A 17,866-nucleotide genomic window follows, 5' to 3' on the forward strand; every position below is an offset into this window, starting at 1 on the left:
GTAGGAAAAACCACTAGACCATTCAGGTATGGCCTAAATCAAATCCCCTACAATTATACAGTGGAAGTGAGAAATGGGATTAGATCTGAAAGACAGAGTGCATGAAGAATTATGGACAGAGGTTCACGACATTGTACAGGAGGGAGATATCAAGACCATCCCCAAGGAAAAGAAATGCAAAAAGGCAAAATGGTTGTCAGAGGAGGCCTTACAAATAGCTGTGAGAAGAAGAGAAGTGAAAAGCAAAGGAGAAAAGGAAAGATATACCCATTTGAATGCAGAGTTCCAAAGAATAGCAAAGAGATAAGAAAGACTTCCTCACTGATCAATGCAAGAAATAGAAGAAAACAATAGAATGGGAAAGTCTAGAGATCTCTTCAAGAAAATTAGAGACACCAAGGGAACATTTTATGAAAAGATGGGCTCAATAAAGGACAGAAATTGTATGGAGCTAACAGAAGCAGAAGATATTAAGAAGAGGTGGCAAGAATACACAGAAGAACTATATAAAAAAGATCTTCATGATCCAGATAATCACAATGGTGTGATCACCAACCTAGAGCCAGACACCTGTAATGCAAAGTCAAGTGGGCCTTAGGAAGCCCACTTGAACTATGAACAAAGCTAGTGGAGGTGATGGAATTCCAGTTGAGCTATTTCAATTCGTAAAAGATGATGCTATGAAAGTGCTGCACTCAATATGCCAGCAAATTTGGAAAACTCAGGAGTGTCCACAGGACTAGAAAAGGTCAGTTTTCATTCCAATTCCAAAGAAAGGCAATACCAAAGAATATTGCAACTACTGCACAATTGCACTCATCTAACACGCTAGTAAAGTAATGCTCAAAAGTCTCCAAGCCAGACTTCAACAGTACTTGAACCATGAACTTCCAGATGTTCAAGTTTAGAAAAAGCAGAGGAACCAGAGATCAAACTGCCAACATCCTTCGGATCATCAAAAAAGCAATAAAGTTCCAGAAAAATACCTACTTCTGCTTTATTGACTATGCCAAAACTTTTGACTGGGTGGACCACAACAAACTGGAAAATTCTTAAAAAGATGGGAATACCAGACTACCTGACCTGCCTCTTGAGAGATTTGTATGCAGGTCAGGAAGCAACAGTTAGAACTGGAGATGGAACAACAGACTGGTTCCAAATAGGGAAAAAAGTGCGTCAAGGCTGTATATTGTCACCCTGCTTATTTAACTTATATGCAGAGTACATCATGAGAAATGCTGGGCTGGATGAAGCACAAGCTGGAGTCAAGATTGCCGGGAGAAATATCAATAACCTCAGATATGCAGATGACACCACCCTTATGGCAGAAAGTGAAGAAGAACTAAAGAGCCTCTTGATGAAAGTGAAAGAAGAGAGTGAAAAAGTTGGCTTAAAACTCAACATTCAGAAAACTAAAATCATGGCATCTGGTCCCATCACTTCATGGCAAATAGATGGAGAAACAGTGGAAACAGTGTCAGACTTTATCTTGGGGGGCTCCAAAATCACTGAAGATGGTGACTGCAGCCATGAAATTAAAAGACGCTTTCTCCTTGGAAGGAAAGTTATTATCAACCTAGACAGCATATTAAAAAGCAGAGACATTATTTTGCCAACAAAGGTCCATCTAGTCAAAGCTATGTTTTTTCCAGTAGTCATGTATGGATGTTAGAGTTGGAGTATAAAGAAAGTTGAGCACCGAAGAATTGATGCTTTTGAACTGTGGTGTTAGAGAAGACTCTTGAGAGTCCCTTGGACAGCAAGGAGATCCAACCAATCCATCCTAAAGGAGATCAGTCCTGGGTGTTCATTGGAAGGACTGATACTGAAGCTGAACCTCCAATACTTTGGCCACCTGATGCAAAGAACTGACCCATTGGAAAAGACCCTGATGCTGGGAAGGATTGAAGGCAGGAGAAGAAGGGGATGACAGAGGATGAAATGGTTAGATGGCATCACTGACTCAATGGACATGAGTTTGAGTAAACTCCGGGAGTTGGTGATGGACAGGGAGTCTTAATTGCAGCACATGGGATCTAGTTCCCTGACCAGGGTCATTCATACCTGAGGGCCCTGTCATTGGGAGCTCAGAGTCTTAGTCACTGGACCACCAGGGAAGTCCCTGAGATACCATTTCTTAACCATTAGATTATCACACATTCAAAAGCTTGAGAATACATTGCTTGGCAGAGTGTGGGCAAACAGGTACTCTGTCCCACCCACTGCTCATGGAAATGCAGACGGATAACAGCCTCTATGGAAGGGAATTTGGCAGCAGTTAACAAAAACTGAAATTCCCCACTGCTAAGAAGCCACTACACCAAGCAATATATTGATACACTGAGTAGTAAGGTATAGGTAAAGAGGTATTATATATGGAACCTATTCTAAGCTGGTTCAGAAAAAATAAAAAATGAGGGCAGATGGGAAAAGAGAAAGAGAATATGACAAAGCAAAAATGGTAAAATGTTAAGCTGTAGTGAACCTAGGTTTAGTAGGCAGAAATACTTTACTGTCCTTGCAACTTTTCTTTATGCATGAAATCATTTCAAAGTTAAGATTTTGTGTTTCATTTCTGTTTGTTGGTTTTTTGGCCCCACCATGTGGCTTGCAGGATCTTAGTTCCTTGACCAGGGATCAAACCAGAGCCCCTGAAGTGAAAGAATGAAGTCCTAACCACTAGACTATCAGGGAATTTCCTCAATGTAAGTATTTTAAAATAAGAAAATCCTATATAGCAAAATATTTCATTTTTATAGAATGATTAGAGATAAGACTATTTGTTTTAAACTTTTTTTTCTGAAGAAATAGACACATGCTCTGATAAAGCTATAATTTAATTAAATATCTTTGTTTTTATTACTGATGATTAATATTTTATGCATAAAAATATTATTTTAAGTTATGAATTAGGGAGTCCAGTAGAAACAGCATTCAGATCTGAATTCAAATATGGGTGGACCCTGATCTACTATCATCCAACATGACTTGTTCTGAAGATCACCTCCTGTGGGCTTTGACTTTTCCATCTGCAGAACAGGAAGAGACTGCCTGCATTATACCATCGCAGGGAAGATCAAGTAAATAACATGCATCGAAATACTCTTAAAATGCAAATGTTACAGATATATATGTAACATGTAAAGCAGAGGTCCCCATCCGTCGGGGCCACAGATCAGTAGTGGTCCTTGGCTGGTTAGGAACCAGGCTGCACAACAGGAGGTGAGCGGCAGGCACAATAAATGTAATACACTTAAATTATTCTGAAACCATCCCCCACTCCACCCCAGGTCTGTGGGAAAACTGTCTTTCATGAAACTGGTCTCTGGTGCCAAAAAGGTTGGGGACCTAAAGGTCCTTAATCAATGATTTTCTTTTCAGTAGAGAGGAATAGTTATACCACTATCTTGTAAAAATGATTTTTTCCCTAGATTATATTATCTAAAGGTCATATTTTCAGTTCTATCCTATAGGCATGTCAGAGATAAAACACATAGGTTAAAGAATAAAGAAATCAACATCTCTTTTGGAGAAAACATCTCTTGTACACTGCTGGTGAGAATGTAAATAGGTACAGCCACTATGGAAAATCATAGGGAGGCACCTCAAAAAATGAAAAATAGAACTACCATATGATCCAGCAATTCCACTCCTGGGTATACATCTGGAAAAAATAAAAACTCTAATTTGAAGAGATACACCTCAGTGTTCATGAAGTGTTATTTACAACAGCCAGGATGTGGAAATAACCCAAGTGCCCATCAACAGATGACTGGTTTAAGAAGATGTGGTGTATATTTACAATGCAATATTAGCCATAAAAAATAATGAAATATTGTCATTTGCAGCAACATGAGTGGACCTAGAAAATACCATACCAAGTGAAGTACATCAGACAGAAAAAGACAAATATTATATGCTATTACCTATATGTGGAATCGAAAAAAATAATGCAAATAAATCTATACACAAAACAAAAACAGATTCACTGACATAGAAAACAAACTTGGGGTTACCAAAGGGCAAAGGGAGGGGGGAGGGGTAAATTAGGAATATGAAATTAACAGATACAAACTACTATACATAAAATAGATAAGAAATAAGGATTTACTGTAAGGCACAGGGAACTATATTCAATATCTTATAATAAACTATAATGGAAATAATCTGAAATATATGTATATATAACAATCACAGTTGCTATACATCTGAAACCAACACAATATTGTGAATCAACTATCAGATCAGATCAGATCAACTATACTTCAGTATAAAAATTTTTTAAAAGAAATCAACATCCCAGATGCAAAAAGAAATCAGGTGACTCGCCAATCACCTAAACATTACGGCCTTTTCTTCCAAATGCTCTGATTTTCAAGGTTCAAATGCCCTTTGGTACCAACGATTCTTATCACTTAACTTTAACAGAAAGCCCACAGATCTGTTTCAAGGGGGGAGAGAGAGGACACTTATGATCGATTAGCCAGCACCTGTGGATGGTTCTCCCAGCAATTGTTGATATCTAGACCATTTTTAGGTAAAAAAAAAAAAAAAAATCACAGTTTAGAACCTATAGAATATATGCTCTTCTTCTTTTGAAAAGGTAATGACACTTTCTCCTCTGTTTAAAGATAAGAAACGGAATGATTTGATTCCCTATTTTAATTAGATTTTATCAACAATGAAAGAAAGTTTCAGTTCAGTTCAGTTGCTCAGTCGTGTCCAACTCTGCGACCCCATGAATCACAGCATGCCAGGCCTCCCTGTCCATCACCAACTCCCGGTGGTTAATTTTGCAGAAACCTCTGTTTTTCCTTCTTAGAAAATTTATTATTATGAATACTCTGCACTTTAATTTACCCCTATTTCTTATTTAAAATTTAATTTTCAAAACAGGCTTTCATGTTGGTAAATTTAAAAAATGAGTCAGATGTAGGATGCCCTGGTTCTAATAAACTTGAAACCACATGTCACCCACCAAAGGTGGGCTAACATCAACCAGCAAAGAGCTTGGATGCCTGCCAGCAATGGATGTCAGATGCCAGTCATAGCTCCCAGCTCTCCTCTGAGACTCAGGGCTTGTGAAAGAATCATTCCTTCTAAAAGAGACTGACACTTCATCCGGTTAAAAATCTGAGCCATCAGCTGGGGTTTTACATGCATTCAATGGAAACTATTTACAACAATTCACTCTATGATTCATTCTGATATTTACTGAACATCTAATATTGGCAAGGCCGTATGCCAAGTGATTTGAGAAATGCAGCTCCATCTTCAAGGTGTTCATATTAGAAGCAGTATAAATAATGCACAAGACATAACTTTAATACAAGTTCAAAAATGGCAAGGGCTGAACAAAGAGAAAAGCAATGTAGTTAAGAAGTTCAAAGAAGGGAGCTCTTACTCTCTATTAACACTGTAGCTACTTGGGAAGGGAAAATGAACTTATGACTAAGAGGCAGTTTACCATATAATTTGCATATGCTAACACCCATCACACTACCTTTATCAAATACTTGCTTCGCTCTGGTCACTGTACTGAGATCCCACAGACAATATCTTATTAAATGCTCACAACATCTTAAAAGTATCATTAATCCCTTTACTGATGCAACAAATGAAGCAAAAACAAAAAACCTAAACTGCCCAAGTTCACATGAGTATGATATTTAAGAGGAGAGATGCAATTCCAGAGTCTTTGCTCTTTCCAGAATCCTGGACTCGTCTAGACTTAGGTACCTAGTTAACAAAAACAGCAGTGTCCCACCCTCTATGCAGCAGTAATGGATCCCAGGTCCCCAAGCATGTTCTTAAAAAGGGAGCTTTCTCCAACCTCTACATCTCCACACAGCCTCGGTGATGTCCTCTTAGTACTGAAGCGCTCTTCCACAACAGTTACAGCACAGATATTCCCCTTTTGATAACAGTCATGAGAGTCTCTCCTGCCTCAACAGCATGTTCCAGACAGGTGCTCTGCATTCATCTGGATGTGGCAGCAACAAGGCAACTCAGGAAAAATGCCAGATGTTCCAACGATAGATGTTATCATTATCTATTTTTATTCTGGCAGCTCACTGAGGTTTTTTTAAATATCATTTTTAGCTGTAAAATACATAGAGAGACCCTCTTATGGTAAAGTCCTGTTTTCTATGAAAAACTTTCACTCTATCAGGCATGAACAGCTTTCCTCTTGATTTGTGTCTGAACCATGAGAAAAAAACATCACAGATGCAGACTGCATTGTACTATGAACATATGCATGCTTTTAAATCACTTTTATCTTACTTTTTACTAATGTAACCCTGAAACATAAAATATGTCCTTTTTTTTTTTTCATTCACTGTTATGGGAAGAACAGATGGTAAAAGGGTTAGATTAAAGTAATACAGCATGTCCATTAAAATAGCCCCCGCTGCTGGGGGTGCTTCCCTCAAACAGGAGTTGTTTGCTATGAAGAACGCCTTTGGTTTATACACGTTGGAAATTGCCGGGGGTCTTGTCAAGGATAAACATAAGCGTAAGAGAAAAACTAGTGTCAAAATCAAATGCATTTTAAGATGACAATTATGCAAGTTATTTTGCTAATCTGAAGGGCTGACTGAAAACATTTGCCTGTGAAAATGTAACTGAATAGCAGTCAAATAATAAAGTCCATTTCTAACATGAAAAACTTTACTACCTAGAAATTGTAAATAAATGAAACTGCAAAGAAGATATCAAGTAGACATTATTTGTTTCATTCCTGCACTCCTATTAATGGTAGGTAGAAATTTTTGCTTTTACTTCATGTGTAATTTATTGTCTAATTAATCAACAGCAAGAATAATTCAGGAACATTCAGGAACATACGTTAAAAAAGGCTAACTATAACATGATTCCTACATAAGTCTCGCACATGTTTAGCATTGGAAAAGCATCCTCATGAAATTTTAAATGAAATTCTGTTTAATTACATACAACTTCAAAAGAGTTAAGCTTAAGGAAACCTTCAAGGAAAATTAGAGAATGCATTTTAAAAGAAAAAAAAGTCAATCTTGAGTCACATTCCAGAGTCAAGAATGACTCCACTAGAGGAACTACGCAAAAAATATTTCTGCTTAAACTATAATTAGAAAGCAAATACTGATTCAAAATTTAATCATTAAACATTTTAAATACTTAGGCCATTTCTCCCTTCATTTTAGAAAATGGTATAAATCGTCATCTTCAATCAGATGAAGATGACAGTTTTAAAGAATGGGTTCACAAGACTTTTCACTCATTATTTTTATGATCTGCTTCACTCATAGTATATAATCTGTTGTTTTTTGTGACATATTTAGCTTTAACCCACATTTTAGTTATTTTTAGTTCAAAGAATATTTTGGTGAGAAATCTTTCATACCTGTAAGTTCCTGATAAATTTCATGAAGTAGAAACATGGGAAGTTTTTTAATGTACCTCAAATGTGGTTTGAAATGTCATAGGCCTTTTCTTAATCCACCCCCCACAGTTACAAAAATGTCCCTGGGATCCGGTTCAGTCATTTTTCTCACAGAAAAGTAAGTACAGTCGACATCTCATTAGCTGTCAGTGTGACGTGCAGCTGGAACCAGCACTCGGAACCAGAGGCCGGGTTTTCTCCAGCGTAATTCTGTAAGGAATCCCCTAGACGGTTCCATATGGAGAGAGCTGTTCCCAACCATGAAATCCACAGTCCACATCCGTCTATAAATCCAAAGGTAAAGTCCCAAAGGCTGGCAGGTATCTTCACTGCACTGAAGATTTTAAACAGGTAATAAACATTTAATTAGGCCCTTTAATGTCCTGGCACACACAGCTGTAACTGATCAAGGAGATCTCAACTTTGCATTGATAATACAGAAGTGGCTCTAGCCCATTGGATAAATCCTGGGTTTCCAGGACCAGTAGCACTAGTTTTAACGGTAATCTTCTTCCCTGATGGGCTTTGAGCATGAGCCAGAACTACTTCCATCTTTTCACTGATACTGTGACTCACTCTCTGATTTTTCACATAGAAGTGGCAGATTAGATGAGCTTGAATTAGATGGGTGCAGGTGGTGCCACCTGCTCCAGCCCCTTATTGCAGCTTTGTCTGGCCTTCCATTGGTTTATTCTGAGTCTCGACAAAGGACGGCTGCCCAAGCTGCTCTTGGCACTGTCCTAGACTTGGGCCAACAGATTATTGGCAGGCATATCACTGGCCTTCTGCATGCTGAAAGAGGAGATCTATCAGACTTGTAACTTTGTGAAAAGAAACTAAAGCTCAAAGGCTCTCTACCGAGGTAATCAATTTCAAACTGGTGTCTGTAAATGGAAGGATGGATCTACTTTCTCATCTTCTAAGTCAAGTACAATAAGGAAAATAAGGAAAACTAAAAAAGCACAAACTGTTAAATAATACACATCCAGGCCTTGACCTTCCAGGAAAACACTGCAATTCAATGTGCCATAATGTGCTTAAAGGGGTTTCATAAAAATCTGTGAAGGATGGATGAGTTAAGGAAATCTAAATTTCTTAGCAAAGATATTCAAATCCAACTTAACTCTACAAATTTCACATTATGACTGGGTCAGATCCCACCAAAAACTGTCAAGTAAGGCATTGCTCTCTTGAATTTGACTATTTGGTTTTAATAAGATTTTATTTGATAGGTTTTCTTAAAATAAATTTCCCTGGGCATATTTTGATGGTGGATTCAGCCATCCCCCTGCTTCGCCTCTGTTCAGCTGTGGGGCAGAATCACAAATTCCAGCCATCATTTCCATTAAGTCAGAAGCAGAGGCTTTCCATTTGATTTAGCACAGCTGCTTCGCCTGCTGCCCAACTTCTTTTTTGACACTAACTCTCCCCTAGATCCAAACCATCCTATGTTATGAAAGAGAGATGTGTTTAACATGAATTATGCCTTATAGCCAGGGATCTGTGGGGATGAGAGGTGGGCTGCAGCTGTGCTTTGGGGGGCTGGGTAGGATTTAAGAAGCTCAACAGGAAAGGTGTCCTTAGGCGAGTACACAGCTAGAGTGGAGAATTGATGTGGTGGGGCTAGAGGTGGCTGACAGATGCAAAGATGTAGCCAGGACCAGGTTGTGAAGATTGGACTTCATACTATAACCAACATAGAGCCTCTTTAGGTTTTTAAGTAGGGCTTGGGGGGAAGGGGGTGAGTAGTGGGTACACAATTAAAACGGTATTTCAGGAAGCTTACTCTGGCAGAAATGATCAGAGACCAAAAGAACAAAGGAGGCTGATGAAGTAGTCTAAATGTGATGTGTTCTGAAGAGCCCAGAACTGGACAAAGATAGTGGGCATGGGATAGAGGAGGAGCTAAGGGTCAGGAAAGATCATGAAGGAACATGACCTGCACAAGGCCTTTGGTGTCCAGAGGTTTGGTCAAAAACCAAACCAAACAAACAAAGAAACCAAAATTTTAAGAGACTTTTCCCTTTCTTATGGAAGACAACTATACAGTACCATAAATGCACTTAGATTATTAAAAGAATAAGAGAGTTATCTAGAAAGTATCTACTGATCATGGGAATTGGACCCTGGAACTAGGGCTGAGCCCATAAACAAAGACTTGTTTCTGAGATGGAAAGCCAAACAGCATTGCTTCTACAGTAAGTCCCCTACATACAAACAAACTCTGTTCCAAGAGTACAGTTATAAGTCCAATTCGTTTGTAAGTCCAACAAAGTTAGCCCAGGTACCCAACTAACACAATCAGCCATATAGTACTGTACTGTAATATGTTCATAATACTTTTCACACAAATAATAAAAAACAAACAAATAATAAAGAAAGAAAACATTTTTACTCTTTCGGTACAGTACCTTGAAAAGTACCAGCTACATCACTGCTGCTTTTATGCTTGCTTCTGGACATCCTGGGCTTGAAATAAAGATACTGTTCTACTGTACTCTATACAGTACTGTACAGTAAAGTACACAAAAGCACAACCATCTCTAGAGGATGCATATGCGTGACAATGTGCATGAACTAACTCACATGATCGGACATGTGAACACACGTTCTCACTATTAGAAAGTTCACAACTTGAAGGTTTGTATGTAGCGGACTTACTGTATAGATACCTCAAGGCAATCATTTTGTAATCAAAACACACACATACACACAGAGTAAATATCAGTTGTCACTTCTCTCTGTGGTTGCACTAGAGATGACGGTGGAGACGTGGAGACTAGAAAGCCCACTCCAGAACAGGATGCAGATGGTTCTCTGCCTTAGAATGTGAGCCAGAGAACACTTGTTCAAAGTTTTGCCCTTGAAAGAGCTTCTAGATTCTACCACATTTAACTCCTGCTCAGCAGGTAGGTGTTTGATTTGTACTGCAAGATTTTGTATTTGTGAAAGCATCCTTAGGTTTTTTTGCATGTGTATCTTTTGCTTCTTTACATAGGTTATAAATTCCATAGTAGCTGGCATCCCATTCCAGTACTTTTGCCTGGAAAATCCCATGGATGGAGGAGCCTGGTAGGCTGCAGTCCATGGGGTTGCGAAGAGTCGGACACGACTGAGCGACTTCACTTTCATTTTTCACTTTCCACTTTCATGCATTGGAGAAGGAAATGGCAACCCACTCCAGTGTTCTTGCCTGGAGAATCCCAGGGACAGGGGAGCCTGGTGGGCTGCCATCGCATAGAGTCGGACACGACTGAAGTGACTTAGCAGCAGCAGCAGCAGCAGAATATTTTCCCTCCTTGGGGTTTTTAATGTCTCTATAGGCAACCAACAAAGTATCCACCTTCTTCTTAAAGTCTTTACTTATCCATTCATTCATTTCATTAATATTCAGTGAGTGAATAAGTGGAGGACACACAGGTGCTGGGTCAAGGTAGGGGGCAGGTATGAAATAGACACAGTTACTACTTTCAAAGATATTATAGTCCAAAAGAGAAGCTCTGACATATCCAGAAGGCAGTAGAAGATAGATTATTCTAAATAGAGGCACAAAGGAGAAAGTTATATTTCATGAAAGAGGTAGCATTCAGTCCTTAGATGATAGGCAGAATTTTGAAAAATAGAGGCAACGCAGGCAGAATAAATGCATAAGCACAAGCATGGGGGCAGGAAAGGACAAGGCATTCAGCAGAGGGAGCAGAGAAGTCTGGCTGGATCACAGGGTTCATGTAATTTAGGACTCAATTATAGGTAACCTTGAGTGACAGCTAGGACTGTGGCAATTCTCCAAACACTGACATGATCAGTGGTCCTTTAAGGTCAACCTGAGAAGCAGGAAAGGCTGAAAATGAAAAATTTCCAAAGTGGACAGAAAATTAAGATGAGCTCCGATCTCCAGCATGACAGAGCTCCTGGGACACAGGCAGTGGGAGAAGAAGGATAAATGGGTAAGGGGTGAAAGCACAACTGGAGGTGGAGAGTGAGTCTGCTCTTTGACGGGGCACCCAAGAGGTTCAGGGCCTTATTCACTGTCAGCCTGCAGCCCCACTGCAAACCTTGCAAATAGGAATAATTTTTTTTTTTTAGTATTTATTTATTTATTTGGCTTAGTTGATGCATACAGGATATAGTTCCCTGACCTGGGATCAAACCTGTGCCCTTTTCATTGGGAGGACTGAGTCTTAGCCCCTAGACCACCACGACGTCCCAAAACAGAAATAAATTTGAACCCCTGGAAACACCCCAAGGTATGAGGGTCTCTAGGCCTAGAGGCTATTGTCAGCTTCCAACTCCCACCTCCAGTTCACTGCTGGAAGGACAGAGGAGCCCCCAAGACACCACCAGAGCTTCACCACTGCCAACGATGCCTTTATCACATACATGCTACACTGTGTTTAAATTTTTCGTTTACATTTTTATCTCCCCCACTGAATCTGTAAGCCTTCTGGGGAAAGGGCCATATACCCAGGTCATCTCAGTCCTCCTGTTTCTTTATCCACCTATCTTATCAACTTCACTCATCTATCATTTACCTACTCACTCAATATGTTCTAAGGGCTTCTGGGTACCCAAAGCAATTTGGTTATCAAGGGCAAAATCTCCTGTCCTCAAGGATCTTAAAGTCCCCATTTACTGCCTCCAAATTTTCCTACTTTCATCTTCTAATAATAATCTCCTGATATTTCTATAGAAGAGGTGATATCCGAAGTTCAGACATAACCAGAAAACATAAAAAGCCTGTATAGTATAAGAATTTCAGAGAAGATAACTTTTTTTTTGCAAGATGCATTACAGTTTTTGTTGTTAATGGTCAAGGATTACATGTTTTCATGTAACATATAAAACATGAAATGAAGGGCTATCTATCCTAGTATTGATAAAAGTATTGATACTATGTGTAAGGGAAATTCTTGGTCCTTCTTTTCTCTGTAGCTTCAAAAGTCAGCATAGGAGTCACCAGTGTATTTTTTGAGGCCAGAAAGAACCTTTGTAGGAAGAGAGCTTCTACCTTCACCGAAAGGATTGCTGGCAGTGAAAATTAAGAGGGTTCTGTGGGATTATTTAAGGTAACAGATGTGGAGTTAAACCTGCAGGTGTTACAGTGTATCTGTAACAAGAGATTAAACGCTTTCAGATTTCAGAAGCATACATAGTTTTATGCACTGTTATTATAGAATTATATAGTGTATTGCTTATTACTGACTAGGGAGAAAGCAAGAGAAGGGCAGAATGAGGCAATAAAACAGGAGGGCACGCACTGTCTTTAATAAATGTAACAACTATAAACATGCCAAGAGGAAAAGTTTCAAAGGAAACTAGAATCAGGAGGCAATTTATTCATGATTGATGTGGCTACACTATGTCAAGATAACTCACAACTGTATTGGAGTAGCCATGACTAGTTCCTTCAAAATAGATGGAAGAGACTCTAGCAATTGCTAGAGGTAAGGTCTGAAAAATAAATTCCATAAACTCAATATTTTTAATTCAACAGAACTGTGAAAAAAATAAGTTGCTATATTCATGAATATAAACCCAGTAACAATAAAATACAACTTTCATATTGTTAAGATAGCTCTACAGCAGCACAGTAGCTACCTGCAGAATCTTTGGGAGTTATCTATAATATTTCTTACAACAAATCTTTCAAAACCATGCAAAACAATTTTGACCTCTCTTGTCCCGAGTAATACATAGAGGTACAAAGGTGACTGAGTCATTCATTAAGTGACTATAATGTAATCAAGTCTAAAATCATTCCCAAGGGCATCTCATACCAAGTGGGGACCTGAAAGTTCATCTACTACTGCAAACTGAGAAGTGACAGTGAATTACAATTTGTGCATGTCTCACATCTTCAAATAAGGGTGCCTAAATAATTCCAAAAAGCAGTGGTGCTGTTTGCTATTCATCAAATGTCTGTTAGAAATTTCCGGATATGCCTAATACATAATAGAGTAAAGAGCTTAATAAATAATATTGATAGCATCATTACATCATTTTCATACCTAATAAAAAGCACAAGATGTTACCTTATGAGCTCAATTTTTTTTTTTTTTTTTTTGCTCTGGAAACAGTCTCTTGAAAAATCTGATGAGAATTTGCGTACTAAAAATATGTAAACATGGAAATAACAAAAAGTAAAAGATTGTATTTTTGAGAGGAGGAAGAATTTAAAATTAACTACTACGAAAATCTTCATCATTTTGTAAATAAAAATATATTTATTGTGCATCTATTATTGTCATTAAATACAAAATGTAAGCTTTAAAATACAATTTCAGAGACTTCCCTGGTGGTCCAGTAGTTAAAAATCTGCCCTCCAGTGCAGGGGACAAGGGTTCAATCCCTAGTCCAGGAACTAAGATCCCCCATGCCATGGGGTAACCAAGTCCTCACACTACAACTAGAGAGCCTATGCTCCACAACAAAGACCCAGTGCAACCAAATATATATAATTTCAAAAATAAATCTATAATGATCAAAATATATCTATAATGAGAAGAGGTACAAGCAGTCGAGGACAAAAATAATTTTATCCTTCCTTCCTCTACAGTGCTTTTCACTGCAGTTGAGAACTTTAGCTCAGACCCCCCTAGACTCACCCAGGACTATGAAAATGAGCCTCCCGAGTAGTCTGCCTTGCTTCAGCCACCTTAATGCTTCATTTCCAGTTCAAAACCTTTACTGGTTTTCCATACAACAAAATCCAAATGCCTTGACCTCACAGATATTTGGCACCAATCAATGAATGTTTCCAAACATATAACCCCTTGTCCTTAACCACAGGGACCCACTCTCCCCCACTTCACCAGTCACACTCAGGGTGTTCCTGCATCTCTTCAGAATCCTGGTCTTTCTGAAGTGTCCTCTCCTTTCCCTTATGTGCATATACCTGAATTCTACCCCCAGAGCTAGGTCAACAACCCTCCCCAGGCATATAGACTGACATCTCTCTTGAAGCCTTTTGTATACATCATCCTCTATATGCCCCTCATTCTAGTTCATAACTTATCATTCCAACTGTACTGAAACACTTAAGGGCGTTTCTTATACCACTTTTTTATAGTCTAGCACCTACTCAACTGCTATCCCCATTCATCACAATGGCCAGCATAGCATCGCTCTAATGTAGGCACTCAGCTAGCACTGACTGAACCAACACATAATAGCAATAATGCAAGAAGGTTGAAAAATAAGTATTCTTCAATAATATAGGAGTGATTTGGACCAAATAAGACTTTTGAGAAGCTACATTATTTTCTTTTCTTTAAAATTTCTGAGGATGTAGGATTCCAGATGGCAGTACTGAGCTGTTTCCTTTCAGCAGAAATGGATGAGTTTGCCCTGGATGTCATGCTTTTCCACTGTGTTGCCCCAGAGGACCTACTGTTTACCTGAGGACAATCGTCCTAGGACAATTCACTGCAAAGGCTGTTCCCTTTTCTGTCTACATGCATGGCTCCCTGAAAGCAAAGACTGTGTTCCATTTCTGATCTCTACATATCAGTGGTCCATGTGCTAGGAACTCAGTCAGTGATTGACCTAGCACCATCATTATCTAAAGCAAACGCAATTAAAGAATAACCTTTACTAGGCGCATAAATGTTAAGTAAACTTAATTCATGACTGAGATTTCAAATGAGACACAGGGCCAAAATTCTAAGGACTGCATTTATCTAAGAATTAACACAAGAATGAACATTTTAAAAAGTCAAGAGAAACTCTATGTGAACATAGGTGTGTGCACGTGAATGATTTTTATGCATCATAGTACATTTCTAGAAGAAACCACCATTTTGGAGAGGGAAAAAGAGGAAATAGTGGTTGATTTTCTACTTTCCACTCTTCTGTATTGCTTTAAAAAAAAAAAAAAAAAAAAACCATGAAACATGTACAATTTCAAATTAACTCCTCCTCACATGAACCCAAGGAGCAGTCTAATGGCAGTTAAAACATTTTTTTTTTAATGTGTAGATAGTCTAACATTGTGTGCTAAGTTGCTTCAGTCATGTCTGACTCTTTGCCACCCTATGGACAGTAGCCCTCCAGGCTTCTCTGTCTATGGGATTCTCCAGGCAAGAATACTGGAGTGGGTTGCCATGCCCTCTGCCAGGGGATCTTTCAGACCCAGGTATCAAATCTGTATCTCTCTTGTCTCCTGCATTGGCAGGTGGATTCCCTTGCCACCTGGGAAGCCCTAGTCCAACATTAGTGTAAACTAGAGAAATTTTAGACTTAAGAGCTGAGGTGAAATAAAATGTAGATGGTGAGGTTTTGGAAGCTCAGTGGGGATATTTGGGTTTTGTGGCTTTATTTCTCTGTAACAATGGACAAATTCCTTCTTAACTTAGTATTTCCTAATTTAAATTTTTCTTTCATTTAATGTGTCCAACACTCCTATCCATATAAGGATAAAATTACCCAAAAGAGTAATTCATTCTTCCAAGTAACAAAAAGAGACAGTAAAATTCTTTCCTCAAGGTATGAGATAGTAATAAATAAAGCTTCTCAGATACTCAATAAAAAGAAGCAACTCCTCCTCTACAGTAACTTGAACTAAAATGCACTTTATACATAAAGTGCTCAGTCTTCATAACTGAACGTTTACGTTGAAAAATGTCCAGGCATCACACATCTACTCCTCTTTACACTTTGTCAGGGTAAAGAAATCTGGTCTTGGTGGGAGATTTGAAACCACGTGACTGCAGTCCCTTGGGACACGGATCTCAAACTCCCATACCAAGCTAAAATAATCCAGCAAATAGTAGCTTCTTAGTGACCCATGAGCTCAACGAATGACACTTCCTCAAACAGTACATACTTGTTGACGTTAACAGAATTAAAAATGTTCTGATGAGTAAGGAAATAATAGTTTCTGGACTCGCTATTGATTGCCATTTTTACTTTAAAAAATTAAAAACACAAATGATAAAGACCACCTTGATGAAAAATCTCCGAATCCCGGTTGGTTTTCTACCAGCCCAGGAATCATCTCCTGAATTACCCTAATGAACTGCAGGAATTGGGACATGGTGCCCTTAAAGAACGGAGAAGGCGATGGCACCCCACTCCAGTACCCTTGCCTGGAAAATCCCATGGACAGAGGAGCCTGGTAGGCTACGGTCCACGGGGTCGTGAACACTCGGACACTACTGAGCAACTTCCCTTTCACTTTTCACGTTTATGCATTGGAAAAGGAAATGGCAACCCACTCCAGTGTTCTTGCCTGGAGAATCCCAGGGACGAGGGAGCCTGGTGGGCTGCCATCTATGGGGTAGCACAGAGTTGGACACGACTAAAGTGACTTAGCAGCAGCAGCCCTTAAAGAAAAGGATGGTCACAGGGTACCAGGAGTGAAAAATCCTCAGTTCTGTCCTACTTCCTTCAGGCCAGGAGAGAGTTGTGCCTACATTTGACATAGACAAGTTTCTATATCACAGAGGCTGATAAGGAAAAATATTCTTTTCTTCCTTCCAACCATCAGGACTTGTCTTTGTACCTTGCGGTGTTTCTGGAATACCTCCTCTGGGTCTCATCAGCTCACCACCTTGCAAAGATGAGAAGAGGGCTGCTTTTTCTACCATTCCTGCCATCTGGAAGACCCTCTTTGTTTCATTCCTCCCCATAAACAGTCCATCTGTGCTCAAATCTCATGGTGAAATGTACCCTTGATCTTTTGCCTCCACCTCTTAATTTATCCTTTGACTTCAGTTCCTGTCCTAAGGTTCCATTTTTCTACATCAGGCTCTCATTTTCCATATTTTTCTCTGCTTGCCCCATCTTTCTGGTTAATCATTGTTGAGGAAAACACTCAGGACCATTCTCCTTGAAAATACAGTTATGGTTTTGACTGCAATGAAGCCTCTCACAACCTTCATATAAAAGCAGTAAACCACAAGATCACTTCGAATTTTTACTAGCACAGTTATTTTAAAGGAAGAAGATATTTTTAGAAAGCTCTCCAGATTTATAGAAGTTTTAAATGTATTAAAGCCAGATAATTAATTCCAAACAGCTTCAATACTTCCTCCACTGCGAGACCAAACCAAGTCACAGAAGAAGAAAACTGCCAAGCGGCACTGCACCTACCTGAGGGTATGGGGAAGTCCTGGATTTGGACTTGGAGCTGGAGAGCCTTGACTTGGCCCCCTTCCTGCTGTCAGTCAGGGCAGGAGTGGAGCTGCCTGCATAGGAGAAGGCTGGTTTGGAGGCTGCGATCTGATCCAGGGAGAGCTGCAGCCCTTTGTATTCCGTGTCCCTGCAGGGTGGGAAGACACAGCCCTTAATAGGCCACCACAGGAGACAGATACACATATTCTGTTACTGGAAATGACAGTCATTCATATTTGAGGAGGAATCAAGTGAAAGTTAGCCATATAACTGGTTTCCACAAACACCTTGATTATTTTGGAAGTACCTAACATTTAACAAATCTCTGTG

The 17,866-nt window shown here is 39.2% G+C and overlaps 1 protein-coding gene across 1 annotated transcript in view; it reads right to left on the reverse strand.

The window, feature by feature from the left end:
• Nucleotides 1–17,866, reverse strand: part of SIM1 (SIM bHLH transcription factor 1) — a 72,505-nt gene that overhangs the window by 14,835 nt on the left and 39,804 nt on the right. The window contains exon 9 of the mRNA XM_025294637.2: nucleotides 17,516–17,684. Within this exon, the coding sequence (XP_025150422.2) occupies nucleotides 17,516–17,684 (169 nt within the window). The remainder of the gene's footprint in view (nucleotides 1–17,515; nucleotides 17,685–17,866) is intronic.

The sequence above is a fragment of the Bubalus bubalis genome, chromosome 10 (genome assembly GCF_019923935.1).
Source record: "Bubalus bubalis isolate 160015118507 breed Murrah chromosome 10, NDDB_SH_1, whole genome shotgun sequence".
Lineage (NCBI taxonomy): Eukaryota > Metazoa > Chordata > Mammalia > Artiodactyla > Bovidae > Bubalus > Bubalus bubalis.